This window comes from Erythrolamprus reginae, chromosome 2 (genome assembly GCF_031021105.1).
Source record: "Erythrolamprus reginae isolate rEryReg1 chromosome 2, rEryReg1.hap1, whole genome shotgun sequence".
Lineage (NCBI taxonomy): Eukaryota > Metazoa > Chordata > Lepidosauria > Squamata > Dipsadidae > Erythrolamprus > Erythrolamprus reginae.
The window spans coordinates 264,419,308-264,433,760 of NC_091951.1; the positions used below are offsets into that span (position 1 = coordinate 264,419,308).

General features: G+C 36.5%; 1 protein-coding gene across 12 annotated transcripts in view; it reads left to right on the forward strand.

Moving 5' to 3' along the window:
* The window catches only part of NFIB (nuclear factor I B), a 255,588-nt gene that overhangs the window by 190,053 nt on the left and 51,082 nt on the right, over positions 1–14,453 (forward strand). For all 12 annotated transcript variants that reach the window (XM_070742552.1, XM_070742557.1, XM_070742563.1 and 9 more), the window contains exons 7-8: positions 8,167–8,292; positions 13,021–13,199. In XM_070742552.1, the coding sequence (XP_070598653.1) occupies positions 8,167–8,292; positions 13,021–13,199 (305 nt within the window). The remainder of the gene's footprint in view (positions 1–8,166; positions 8,293–13,020; positions 13,200–14,453) is intronic.

The following is a 14,453-nucleotide window of genomic DNA, read 5'->3' on the forward strand; positions in this document are numbered from 1 at the left end:
CAAGATGGGGACAGGTTTAGTGAATTACAAGTCAGAAACCAGGACTACTAAAATCTGTATGATTGAAATTTCAGATTAAGCTGTTTGATTCACAGAAATATTAAGATGGTATTGAAAGGTGTGGTGGAAAAATTATTAGTGTACAGTAATTCATTTAATGTGTGTATGTATGTATGTGTATCTTTTCCATTTGGGCAGCCTCTCCATTATTTTAGAGATTCTGATAGAACTTCCTCACACTTTAAGAGACACTGGGCTAGAAGACAGAAACAAGAACAAAGTTCAAAGTGTTCTTGATAGTTTAGAAGAAAAAAAATCGGACGAAGCTTACTTTTTAAATCACAGGACATAATATTACTATTCCATTGTGCACTAAAACCCTAATTCAAATAGATGTCCAGTTTTCAATATCCCCTTTTAAAAACAAAGTCAGTGAGATAAGATAAAAATTAAATATTACTACGGCGACAGATTGAGAAAACTTTTTTAAAAAGGCAGTATTTTGGTTTTGCCAAATCATACCTGATTAACATGAAGGATTTAACTGCTAATTTATTTTTGCATTTACGATCCATGTGATACAGCCTCTCAGTTTGTGGCCTAATTATGGAAGTTGTCTTTTTTGTATTTGTATTTCCACAAATACAGAATTACTATTAAACAAACAATATGCTGTTTCTTATCATTCAAGGACAGTTTACCAAATGGTATTGCTAGTAGGCAAGTGCTGGGAATATAAATAATGATGATATGTAGTTAGAATATCATATTGAGAATGTGAGAGCTCTGATATCAAATCTCAACTTGGTTAAGAGAGTCACTGAATAATATTGGGCTATTAGGCCACCATCTTTCAGATTAATCTATCTCAAAGCGTTTTGGGAAGGATAAAAGTATGGGAAAGGAAAACATGCTATCCTGAACTCCTTGAACAAAATTTGGGGTACGAATTATATAAATACAAAATTTATTTGCATATAATGGAATTTCATGTATTAGTCCATCTTGGTAATATAATTGCATTCACATTGAATTACTGGGGATTTTTTTACCCATGTTCTTTAAGGAGAAGGAACTACAACTTTTAAAGTTGTGGACTGAGTTTATCTTGGCTGTGTTTTTATTGAATCTGCTATTTTCTCTATACAGTGGAACCCCGACATAAGAGCTGCTCTACTTAAGAGCAACTCGAGATAAGAGCTGGGAGGGGAGAGATATTTTTGTTCTACTTACAAGCCCAAATTCGAGATACAAGCGCCAAGGAGCTGTCTCCTGAAGCCAAACGCTAACTTCCGCGTTCGGCTTCAGGAGACAGCTGCGAAGCAGCGCGCGTGTTTTAAAAGGTTGCAGCCGGCCTGGGGGGCTCGGGGGGGTGCTTGCAGCTTTCTTTCTTGCTCTTTTTCTTTCTCTCTTTTACCTTCCCTTCCTCTATTTCTACTTTTCTTTCTCCTTCCCACCTTCTTCCCTCCCTCCCTCCCTTCACTCATTCCTCTCTTACTCTCCCCTTTCATAAGTTTCCTTGCTTTCTTCCTCTGTTCCTGTCCCTTCCCCCTTTCTTTCTTTCTTTCTTTCTTTCTTTCTTTCTTTCTTTCTTTCTTTCTTTCTTGCTTGCTTGCTTGCTTGCTTGCTTGCTTGCTTGCTTGCTTGCTTGCTTGCTTGCTTGCTCTTTTTCTTTCTCTCTTTTACCTTCCCTTCCTCTATTTCTTCTTTTCTTTCTCCTTCCCACCTTCTTCCCTCCCTCCCTCCATTCACTCATTCCTCTCTTACTCTCCCCTTTCATAAGTTTCCTTGCTTCCTTCCTCTGTTCCTGTCCCTTCCCTCTTTCCTTCCTTCCTTCCCACCCTCCGTCCATTCATTCACCCATTCCTCTCTTGATCGCTTAAAGCCGGTCCCTGGTGCAAAAAGGGTTGGGGACCTCTGTCCTACAGGATTGGGTGGCAGAGAAGTTGAACATATGTAAATTTAAAAGTTTAAGAAAGTTTACAAGTTAAGTGAAAGAAACTTCATTATTCATTTATATGTACATGTACATTTCTTCATTAAAAACATGTCTTTCTGCATAATTTAGACTAACTTTGTGAGTTTTTTGAGGGCTGGAACCAATTAAAATTATTTACATTAATTCCTATGGGGAAAAGTCGTTCGAGATAAGAGCTGCTCGACTTAAGAGCCCAGGTCCGGAACGAATTAAACTCGTATCTCGAGGTACCACTGTATTTGTAAATTGATGGTTTTTAGATTAAAGAATTATTAATGAGATAGTTGCCGTATAAACATTGTAGCCACAATCCAAAATACAAATAGATATGCAAATCTCAATAATATAAACTCATCCTTAATATGTTTCAGTGATTTCACTGATCTTAAATCACGTAACTGAATTTTAATCCATTCTTAAAGAGGTAATTTGTATGCAAAATTCTTCAACACACATACACACCAATTCTTAATACACTGACATACAGTATTTTCCAGTAGCAAACACTTTTGGATTTTGGAGTTAAATTTCATCAACACAACCAAGATTGTTTAATTTTAGTTTTAAAGTTCAGCCTCAGTTATTTAAAAGTTCTAAAGACATTTTCTAGATGTCATAATCCAAAATAGTTATGAAGTGTAAAAACCGAATATCATTTACTAGGATTTCATAAGTTGATTTCATTTTGGTAGAGCAGCGAGGTTCTAGTAAGCCACATATAGAGTGGGAAGGCATTTAGAAAATACATTTATTCTTACCTTCACTTTTAGTCTTATAGATAGCAGTGGGCTTCTAGCTGGAATGCTAAATTGGGCTCACCGCCGTGGCTCGTGAGTGCTTGCGGGGCCAGTGCAATTTTGCTTCTGCACCTGTGGAGGTAGCAAAATTGCGCATGGAGCTGCAGGTGCGCCTGTGTTTCAGCTATTTGTTTTTGGTTTGTGCATGCCAAAATACAGATGCACCTGTGGCTCCGTGCATGATTTTGCTATCTCCACTGGTGCAGAAACAAAATTGCGCTGGCTCCACAAGCACACACGAGCCGCTGCAACAAGCCCAATTTAGCATTTTGGCTAGAAGCCCACCACTGCTTATAGACTACTAGAAAAGAGACCTTAATTACAAAAAGCAGAATGAGGGATAGAACTAAGGTCCATGTTTCCTGAGGGCCACATTGAATGGTAATAGATCTCTGTGAACTGTGGGCAGTGGTCAACTTTTTTTTTCTTTCCATGGTGATATTTTAAAGCCATCTATATGAAAAAGAAATATTCAGGGTCAGTTTGGATCTTAGTCTTTTCTCTATTTTTGGCACAGTGTAACGTCCTGACTTTGCATCCTTGTGCAAATGGGACTATTTCTGATACCTTCTGTTTATGATTCTTTGACTCTCAATGAATTGCTTGCAATGCTCAAACCAAGTATGGAGATGTGATTAAATGGAAATGGATTTGCGATTTAAGCTGGTGAAGTAGATTCAAAAACATTCTGCATCTGTGCTGATTGATGTCCCATTGTGATTTCCCTAAAACTTCATAGGAAAATGAACATGTTGTGTTGCTGTCTGTGAAAGCTAAGCAGGTGTCCAGTGCGGGCAAGTGGATCTTTAAGCTTTGCTTCACTTATATGTTGACTTGGGTTCTGTTTAGCAGGTGGCTTCATGATTGGTGTACCACGTGACATTTATCAAGAGAGTTCCTCGGAGGGCAGTCTGCTCATAGGGAGGCAGAGGGTCTTGCCTTTTGATGAGGAAATTGCTGAAATTCATGTCTCATTAGTGTCTCTTAAGGTTCTTGGGAAGCAAACAACAGTTTAATTAAAGTCTGACGTAAACACATTTCTGCAAATTTTCCCTGCAGCATTTTATCTCATTAGAATTGATCAAAATAGTTGCCTTGGGCTAACTTGAACAGATATACATCTGGAGCACCATGTGTGCAAAAGCTGCCTTGAGTGAGCTACATACGCTGTGCTTCATAGCAACTTATTTGTTTACTTTACTTTGTAGGTGCAGTTACCTTGTTGGGAAATGAATTGATCTAACTTTTTCCAATTTGTCTGCGCCTTTATATCATTGACATGCTAGTAATAATGCAATCCAGATATACATTTTTAATATTATACAGTAATAACATAGAAACATAGAAGACTGACGGCAGAAAAAGACCTCATGATCCATCTAGTCTACCCTTATACTATTTCCTGTATTTTATCTTACAATGGATATATGTTTATCCCAGGCATGTTTAAATTCAGTTACTGTGGATTTACCAACCACGTCTGGTGGAAGTTTGTTCCAAGGATCTACTACTCTTTCAGTAAAATAATATTTTCTCATGCTGCTTTTGATCTTTCCCCCAACTAACTTCAGATTGTGTCCCCTTGTTCTTGTGTTCACTTTCCAATAACCTGAAGCTTTTAATTTATCCAAGCTTCTGTTTAGTTTTTTCAGGAACGTATTCAGATACCGTTGTCTATTCTGTATTACCATATGCATATACACTGTTGGTATCAGATTATTAGTAACCAACATTTACAAAATGACAACACTTTTTTTCCCTGAAGTACAGTATAGTATAGTTTTAGCTCAGCCTTCCTTTGAGTTCTGGCACTTTTAACTCACAAAATTATCAACATTGGTGAAAATGTTTGGGATATTCTCAACATTGTATTTTTCACTTTTAAAGTGGGAGAGGAGGACTTTAATTCAATTCAATTCAATTTATTAGATTTGTATGCCACCCCTCTCCAAAGACTCGGGGCGGCTCACAACAATAATAAAAACAGTATAACAATGGAACAAATCTAATAATAAAATTATATTAACTTAGGACTTAGGCTATAGAAGGCCATTTAAAATGAAGTTGTACAACTTTGTAATGTTACATCTATACTAACTTCTTTTCTTTTACTGTATCTGCCAACAATTAATAAAATCCGTTGCATTGATGATGGAAGTGACTATATTACAGTTTTGCAATTTGAGCTGTGCAAAACATTTTAATAGATGCTTCAGAAAGTGCATTGGTGTGAATGTACCCCTCTTTTTGAAGCATTAGAACAGCTGTTTCTTTGGGAGGCTCAGGCAGCTGCTGTAAAAGCTTTCTTCTATTGTCTTTGCATATATGCGCATCCAAAAACAATGCTTCCATTGGGGAAAGAAGTTGTGCTGAGCCTCCTAACATATGCCACTGTTTCAATACATCAAAGAGGGGTGTTTTGCTAACATGCTTCATGGTATACCCTTTTGAAATGCTTTACACGGCTCTGTTTGGGTACCTCATGTTTGTTACTCTAGTATGAATCACTCATTTAATCATGTGATCCTAATTGCTACAACATATATTGTTAGTGATTAAAATATGCTTAAGTTTCTTCCTTAAAAACACATCACAGATATATGCGCCCCTCCCAGAAACAGTGGAGAGTACCATTTTTCATAAAAAGAGGTTGTTTTTTTTAATCATGCAGTACTATTAACTAATCATCAAGTACAAAAATATTTGTCTCAGAATAACATGTTTTGTTTCAGTCACATCTAAAGCACTTCAGTGTTTTACTTTTCTTTCACAATTTCTTGTCTTCCTCCCTGAAGCATTTATTTAAGTTAGTTGTTTTCCCAAGATAATAAACCTCACTTAAAATGATTTACTTTACCTCTTGAAGAAACAAAAAACTCTCGCTAGGTTTATTGATTGATGATTAACAAGGATATGTGTCTGTAAACAAGACTTTACTAATTGTGAATTTCTATTCATATTTAATATGAAATATAATTGTGTATCTTTGAATCTTTCAATTCTTTTTTTCAAAGTTGTTTAATGATGAGACATTATGAACTAAAGTGCATAGCATTGCTAATAGTAACCAGACCAGTTCTGTCAGTGTAGTCTTTAATACAAGTTTTGACTGTCAGTAACTTTGTTTATTTCCTTTTTTTCATTTAGAAATCAATTTTTTATATGCTTCTTTCTTTCTTTTTTGAAATTAATTATATACGTACTGTTGTGGCTGGTCTGTACCTAGATGTACAAGCAGTACTAGAGTCTGATGTTTGTTGACCAACTGATCAGTAATGGGTTGCTAGTGGTAGGGTACGGTTCTATGAACCAGGAGCGGTGGCAGCAGAAGGCTCCGCCCACCCACCCAATACGCTCATGCATAGAAGCGTCAAGCATGAGTGTATGAACCGATAGCGATGGGATTTAGAACCCATCATTGCCTTTTGCCACTTTGCTGCTATAGTACATTTTAACAGAAAAAATTGGTGAAACCAAGAAAAATATAGATACTAAGCTTCTGCTTGAAAAATGTCAGTGGGCTGCTGTTTAAATTGGAAGAAGCAAACCCTCTGAACTCTTTTTGGCTTTGCAGTATACAGCAGGAGCAAATTCATTGATCTTGAGAGTTTTTTTTATCTTCAAGGTGGGAATTTGGATGTGTTATGCCTATCAAGCATCACAACAACCTCTTAGGACTTTAATCTCAGCCTGGGTTCTTCGTAATCTCATGCTCACAATAATGAAAGAATCATTATATGAAAAGCCAATAGTTAAATCGTTTCAAGTAGCTTATAAAATGGACTTTAAGAATTGATAAAGCTATTTGGAAAATAAATAGTACATTCAATTTATTTAGTATGACGTAGATGATTTTTTTTGGGGGGGGGGCTTTGTGTCAATCTTGACTTAATGAAAAAGTTCCTGCAGGTTTTTTTGCTATATGTTTCAGAAGTAGTTTGCCTTTGCCTTCTTCTTAGGGCTGAAATGAAGAGTGTCTAGCACAAGGTCACCCACTTAACTTCCAAGCTTCTCCCAAGCTTAAGACAGAAGTAGAATCCAAATTCCTCCTCCTAATGCAATATTTTAACCACTAGACTAAACTAGCTGTCAAGAGAAAATATATTTTATTGAGGCAACTCTGTTAACTTTAGAGAAGCTCTGACAAATGGATTAGGCAGGAAGAGAAAATAATAAAATAAAATAGAGGGCAGGAGTTGATTTAACTGCGGCAGCCAGCATGCCGCCCCGAGTCTTCGGAGAAGGGTGGCATATAAATCTAATAAGTCATAATCATAATCATAATGTTTCATTGATGAATAGAGTATTAAAAATGTATGTCCCCTGTTTCTGAAATCCTTTCTATCTGTTTGTTAAATTTTTTTTTAATGCCTCAAAGAAAATTACTTTGGAGAAATTGTTTTATAATTTTTGGTTACTTAAAGAACTAAACAGTAATGAATGACTAAGCAGTTTTTGTAATACTAGTGGAGATGTTTCTTAGTAACTTGCATTTTCACTTTTTTTCTGGGGGATTTGTAATCTTCTTAAATGGTCTTTGGCAAACCTCAGAGTAATCCTGTTATAAGTTGCTTTGAGTTGATATTGCAAAATGAGTGGCTACGTAAATAAATGTAATCGATCTATGAAACAATCTTTAATTAATATGCAGTAAAAACTGGAAATGAAATTAAGGAAGGAAGCACGCACAGTAAACCAAGAGAAATTGTAAATTACAATGTTCAGATTCAAGGAATCACTATTAAAAACTTGCTGTACAAATAGAACTTGTACTTCTGAAAGTTCTTTCTGTAGACAACTTTCTCTTTTAAAATGGAGAAGGTCTGGAATCAAATTACACTTATTGCAAACTTGGTAAAAACTTAACAGACAATTTGGCTCATGAAAATCTGCATTATTGAGATGAAAATATGTCAACCAAACTATACTGATTATATATAACACTTGTAGGATTATGTGTAAAGGAGAGGAAAATTATACTATCTTTGTGAAATAAATATAGGTATATATTAAAAAGTAGTTGTCCCTAACAGTGGAATTGCTGATGTAGATATGCATTTTTTAAAACAAGTGTGTGTATCGTGTGTGTGTATATGTATGTGTGTGTGTATGACTTTATTATGTAAATATGACGTGTGCAAATCTTATATAATCACCCCATAAGAATTATGGTGATAACATATCTTATGTTTTAGGATTTTATTTGATGGTTACTAGAGGGAGCCTATAAGTGTTCATCTAAAGTAATGCATACCCTTTACTATTTTCTAATGCAGGGTAATTTAGTCACTAATCTAGGAACTGTTACTGTTAAAATAACATAAACAGTTATCTAGAATCATGGTTGTGATGTTGGGTTTAATGGACGTGTTGTGTTGTATGCCATTGCAGATATGTCTTCTCCTACAATGAAGAAACCTGAAAAGCCTTTGTTTAGCACTACATCTCCCCAGGATTCTACGCCAAGACTGACTTTCCAGCATCATCATCCAGGAATCCCAGGAGTTGCACACAGTGGTGAGGAAACAAAAGTGATAGAAAATGCCGTAATATATCATAGTACAATAAAAACATGATTCCTAAGAGGTCTGTAAGGGGCATGCATAAGTGCACCACCGTGCCTACCGTTCCTGTCCTAAGGTTTCCCTCTTATTAGTACCCATCTCATGTATACTGGGGTGGCGCAGCAGGTAGAGTGCTCTACTGCAGGCCACTGAAGCTGACTTGTAGATCTGAAGGTCAGCAGTTCAAATCTCATCACCGGCTCAAGGTTGACTCAGCCTTCCATCCTTCCGAGGTGGGTAAAATGAGGACCCGGATTGTGGGGGCAATAGCCTTGCTCTGTTAAAAAAAGTGCTATTGCTAACATGTTGTAAGCCACCCTGAGTCTAAGGAGAAGGGCGGCATAAAAATCGAATAAATAATAATAAATACTGCTCAAAAAAATAAAGGGAACACTCAAATAACACATCCTAGATCTGAATGAATGAAATATTCTCATTGAATGTTTCATTTGCACAACTATTCCATTTGCACAACAGCATGTGAAATTGATTGTCAATCAGTGTTGCTTCCTAAGTGGACAGTTTGATTTCACAGAGGTTTGATTTACTTAGAGTTATATTCTGTTGTTTAAATGTTCCCTTTATTTCTTTTAGCAGTGTATATAAACAGTGTTATAGCTACTGTATATATGCTACCAATACATACTTGACAAAATAAAATAAATAAAATAAATTTGATGTGGTTAAGGCATCAGGCTAGAAACCAGGAGACCGTGAGGTCTAGTCCTGCCTTAGACCCAAAGTGAGCTGGGTGACAGTGGGTCAGACACTTTTTCTCAATTCTAAGAAGTTAGCAATGGCAAACAACTTGGTAAGAAAACTTTAAGGACTTGTTTATGCAGTTGGCAATAATCAACACTCCTCACAATGACTGAATGCATAAATTAAAGCAAGCCATTAAAATACAGATTGTTAAAGGAATTAATAGCTGGGGAAGGGCAACATAAAATATATTGGCTTTTAAATAGGTCAGTGTAGAACCTGGTGCTTTGTGGAAAGGACAGGTGTCTTTGTCTCATTAAAAGCTAAAGCTACCATGCAGCTATTAAATTGCTGTGAAAGTGATATAATGGACAAAGTTCTAGCCACATTTGAAGCTTTCCATATTCATTCTGATACTGAGTATGACTCAGTCTTTTACACAGGTGTGATAACTCCACAGGAAGTCATTCCAGCCAGTTTAATCATGATATTGTGAACTAATGGTACTTTTGAGGTAACACCTTTTGAATTGTGTTCAGTTTGGGGCATAAAAGTGATTCATTGAAGTTGAAACAGGTTCAGTGAAGTTGATTGGGATGGGTGGGGGTTGTTATCTCTAGTGTTAGAAAAAGACAGCTGAAGAGGCCATGGTAGCATGCTTTAAATACCTGAAAGATGTCACATCACAGAAGTTCAAGATTTTTCTCATTTTGTCAAGGATGTAGAATAATGGATTCAAGCTATAGAAAGGCAGATTAGCTTCCTAACTGTGGCAGTAATTTGGTAATGGGCTGACAATAGGTTGACAGTCATTGGTCTGGACCCCCCAAAAGTTACATAGCTATTTAAGCAGATTTGAGGGGGATGCACAAAAGTGGTAGAATTTGTTCTATTAAGTCAACTATATAAGGTAAAAGATTGAGCAATGACTAAGGAACTCTCCTTTTTATCACAGTGATTGTAAAACATGAAGGCAGCCTACAACTAAACTCTTTACCCAACAATTTTAATTTGAAGTTCAGTGTCAATAATTATTTCATTTATTTATGTTTATTTATATAGCTGCCCATCTAATATATGGGACTCTGAATAACACACAGTTAAAAAAATACCAAAGCAACAAAATTACCAAAAACAATTTAAAACAATGAAATAATTAAGAATCATTTCAAAAATCATAATCTACAGCAGGGGTCCCTATCCTTTTGGACCTCAGGGACTATCAAGGTCATACTTTTAAATCCCGTGGATCATCAAATTCATAATTTTAAGTCCACTAATATGATTTTATAAAAAGATAAATACATTTGTGAAATAGTGATCAGAGAACTTCCATTTTATTAATATGAAATGCATTGATTTAACATAACAAAATTATAAATGCTTATTTAATTATAGCAAAATCATAAATGCTTATTTAATCATAACTAAAGGGTTTTAAAACCTACTACTGACACAAGTCCATGGTAACATTGTCTTCTGTGAAACCAGGTTCTGGTGCCAGAAAGGTTGTCAGGGTGTCCAGCAAACCTGGAAAACGGAAATCAGGGAATTATCAGGGAAATTGGCAGTTCAGGAAATATCAGGGAATTATCAGGGAATTAGTGGGGGGGGGATGGGGATGGAATAAATCAGGGGGAAAACCCAAACTGTATTAAAATGTTTAAAGGTCAGGGGAAAATCATGTAAAAAAAAAAACTGGACCATGCTGCCTGGCACATTCAAGCAAAAATGAGCATAACTGTGGCAACAACTTGCTTCCTCAGCTTAGCCGTTTGGCATGAAGCCATCTGCGACCGCGCCTTAACTAGATCACAAGTTATAGGGAAATGTCAGGGAAATATCAGGGATTTCAGAATGCTTTCCTCTTGGACACCCTGGGTTAGGAATCTCTGAATTAGACCATGCAGGGTTCTTACAGGAGAGCCCTTTTAAGGATTATGTATTAATAGAAAAACAACTAACTTAGCTCTGATCCTAAACTGTTGCACATAAAAAGCAGAGGAGCTCTGATCAACTATCACAGCCATATTTTGGATATGAGTGGGGGGCCTGGGAAAGGTGTCAGAATAACAGAATAACACTTGGAAGGGACTTTGGAGGAGACCATATACCATTTCAGAGAAATGGCTATCCAGTCTTTTCTTTAAAACTTACAGTGATCAAGCACCCAGAACTTCTAGAGACAAGTACTTCCATTGGTTAATTGTTTTCACTGTTCAATAAGTTTCTCTTTAGTTTTAGGTTGCTTCTCTCATTGTTCAGTTTCCATCCATTGTTTCTTGTTTTTCCTTCTGCCACTTTGGAAAATAATCCCCCACCCCCCTTCTTAAAATCCTGTTGCCTATCACACTCTTGGGCAAACCATGTGAGTTGTTTCCTCCTTTCAGTAATCCCTGAAAGTATATCTATAGTAAAGTCAAAAAAAAGTGAACTATAGATATGTTGAGGTTGGGTGTGACAAGGAATGGCTGGAAGGGGAGGGGCCAGATGAGGCATCCCTTGATGTGACATTGAGTTGGCCATACCTATCTAGTCACATGACCACAAAACCACGCCCACAAAACCGGTAGGGAAAATTTTTAAATTTCACCAGTGACCCTTGCTAATGCATTGCTTTTCAGAGTGAGATGGATGGTATATTAATTTAATTAATTAAAGCTAAAGCTACATCTTCGGGACCGCCTCCTGCCACACGAATCCCAGCGACCGGTTAGGAGGTCCCACAGAGTTGGCCTTCTTTGGGTCCCGTCGACTAAACAATGTCGTCTGGCGGGACCCAGGGGAAGAGCCTTCTCTGTGGGGGCTCTGACCCTCTGGAACCAGCTCCCCCCTGAGATTAGGATTGCCCCCACCCTCCCTGCCTTTCGTAAACTCCTTAAAATCCACCTCTGTCGTCAGGCATGGGGGAACTAAAACATCTCCCCCTTGCCCATATTGTTTTGCCATTTGATTGATTGACTGTGTGCCTGTTTTTTATATATATTGGGATTGTTTTATGAATTTTTTAACTTAAAATTGTAATTAGATTGGTGGGCATTGGATTTGTTACTATGTACTGTTTTTATTATTGTTGTGAGCCGCCCCGAGTTTGCGGAGAGGGGCGGCATATAAATCCAATAAATCTAATCTAATCTAATCTACATATTTATGGTCCCCATATAACAATAATAATATAACATTTGTTCATTTTTTCTCCACATTTGTTTATGTTTTTATCACACAATATATCTTATATATAAATGCAATGATATTAATGATTGAATTATAATGTATCTCCCATTTCTGAGGTACTAACTCTGCAATAACAAGATAATCTGTACCTTTCCTTTATTGCTGAGGACTTTACTATGTTTTTAGATTTAGCAAACATGGTAAAGAAATGCAAGGGAAAAAGTCTGTATGGGATATGATAGCCTTTTTGTTCAGAGAGATCTTGGATGAAAGATTTTCCCAGGCCCTTAAGTTGAACATTCATTAGCATTTTCACAATGGGTTGCTAATTATTCATGGTGTTATTGCTTAGTAATTATTCCCCACCCTCCCACCCTTTCACATGCATTTAGCTAGGGTATAGCACAAAGTATTGTTGGACCATTTGCTGCTGCTTGGGACTATATCTCTTAACTTTCAATTAAAAATGTTTTATAGTTTTTAATTTTATTGATTAACCTTAGTTTTAGATCGTATTTGATAACTGAAATATATTTTCTGAAATGCAATGGTTTCTCTGTGCAGAAGTATGCAAAATAGAGTGAATATGCACAATAAAGCAAAATTGCATCACAAAAGAAATAAATGTCTATCTCTTGAGACGCTTCAAGTATGAAGGACTTGGTTCAAAAGTTGGGGTGGATGGAAAGAAAACAAATAATTTCGTATTGTTTTAGATTGGATTTAGATTTTTCTCTACTGTCTTATGTGCTGAATTTTATTATAAAAAAGATACTAAATAACTTGTGTTTTTCTTTCTCTCTAGTCATCTCAACTAGAACTCCACCTCCACCTTCACCATTGCCATTTCCACCACAAGCTATTCTTCCTCCTGCCCCATCTAGCTATTTCTCTCACCCAACTATCCGATATCCTCCTCACCTGAATCCTCAGGATACTTTGAAGAATTATTCTTACGACCCGTCCAGTCCACAAACCAGCCAGGTACTGTAACAGCCAATAATATGTTCTTGGGATGAATAGTCGTGGGATGAATTTTCCTGTAACACTTTTCAGATTAGAGACTTGCATTTGTTTTGCCCAGATTGAATCTTGTAATATATATATATTTAAAAACCTTCAGCATTTTGTTATCATTTGACCTTATAAAAGATGGGTGGCTGCTTGTGGCCATATTCAAACTCTTAGTGCTTTGTGGATCATTAGCTGATTTTGGAGTGATACATAGATGAGCACGCACAGCTCTTTTGGGGGAAATTTTGAAGACTACATGTGATCAGAACAAGCTAGGATTTCTTTTTCTGAACTGGCAACTATTCTGAATCTTTTCTTTGTATACCGTATGAAAGGAGCTGGTTGAAAATGTACCTTTTCCTACTTTTTTATATAAAGTCTGCTAGATCTTCCTTTGTATTTAACTTATAGCCATTTATGGCAGTTACTGTGCATAAAGTAAGTCTGAAGTGCTTGATTCAGGGAGAAGTCAAGAATGTGCTAATGTAAACACACACAAAAAGAGCATGCAAGTCTATTTATAGTTTGCTATTTACATAAAGTCTTTTGAATTGCATACTGCTTTTCAGTATTCTGAGTATATTTGACAAGTGTTTGCAGTGGTGGAGAAAGGTAGTAGTGAATTGTATTAAAAATGAAGATGAAGTAGTTAGTTTGATAAGAACAATTGCACATGGTTACGTGTCAGTTCAGATATGTTTTTAGCATGGCAATAATGCAATTTTTAAACCATAGAAGTGGTTTATAAAATAATTTGTTACAATTGCCTTCCTATAATAACGTCCACATGTTGCATGAATGAACTGTATAATATCTGAAATATAATGTACACTTTATTGCAGAGTTTAAGTCCATTTTCATAGTAAATGCTGTGACTGTGGGATGCTACAAATGGCCATAAATTTGGCTCAGTTGCTGTGTGCCTGGTCACAGGATTTGCAGGGGGGGGGGGCGGGCAGGGACAACAACTGTTGAAACGTGGAATAATCACTAGGTTGCTGACTGTAAGTTAAAGTCTGCCTAAAATACTATAGCAAATTCCTATCTGAATGAGGTTCTGAGTTGTTCTGAGTTGTTGATATGTTTTCATGTGATTCTAGACAAATGTTATATCCAAAACAATGTCATAAATTATCTTCTACTTCCAATTAATTTTCCCCCCAAGATAGATGATCCACCCATTTCCTATATCCTTGATTCCAAAAATAGGTGTTTGGTTACTTA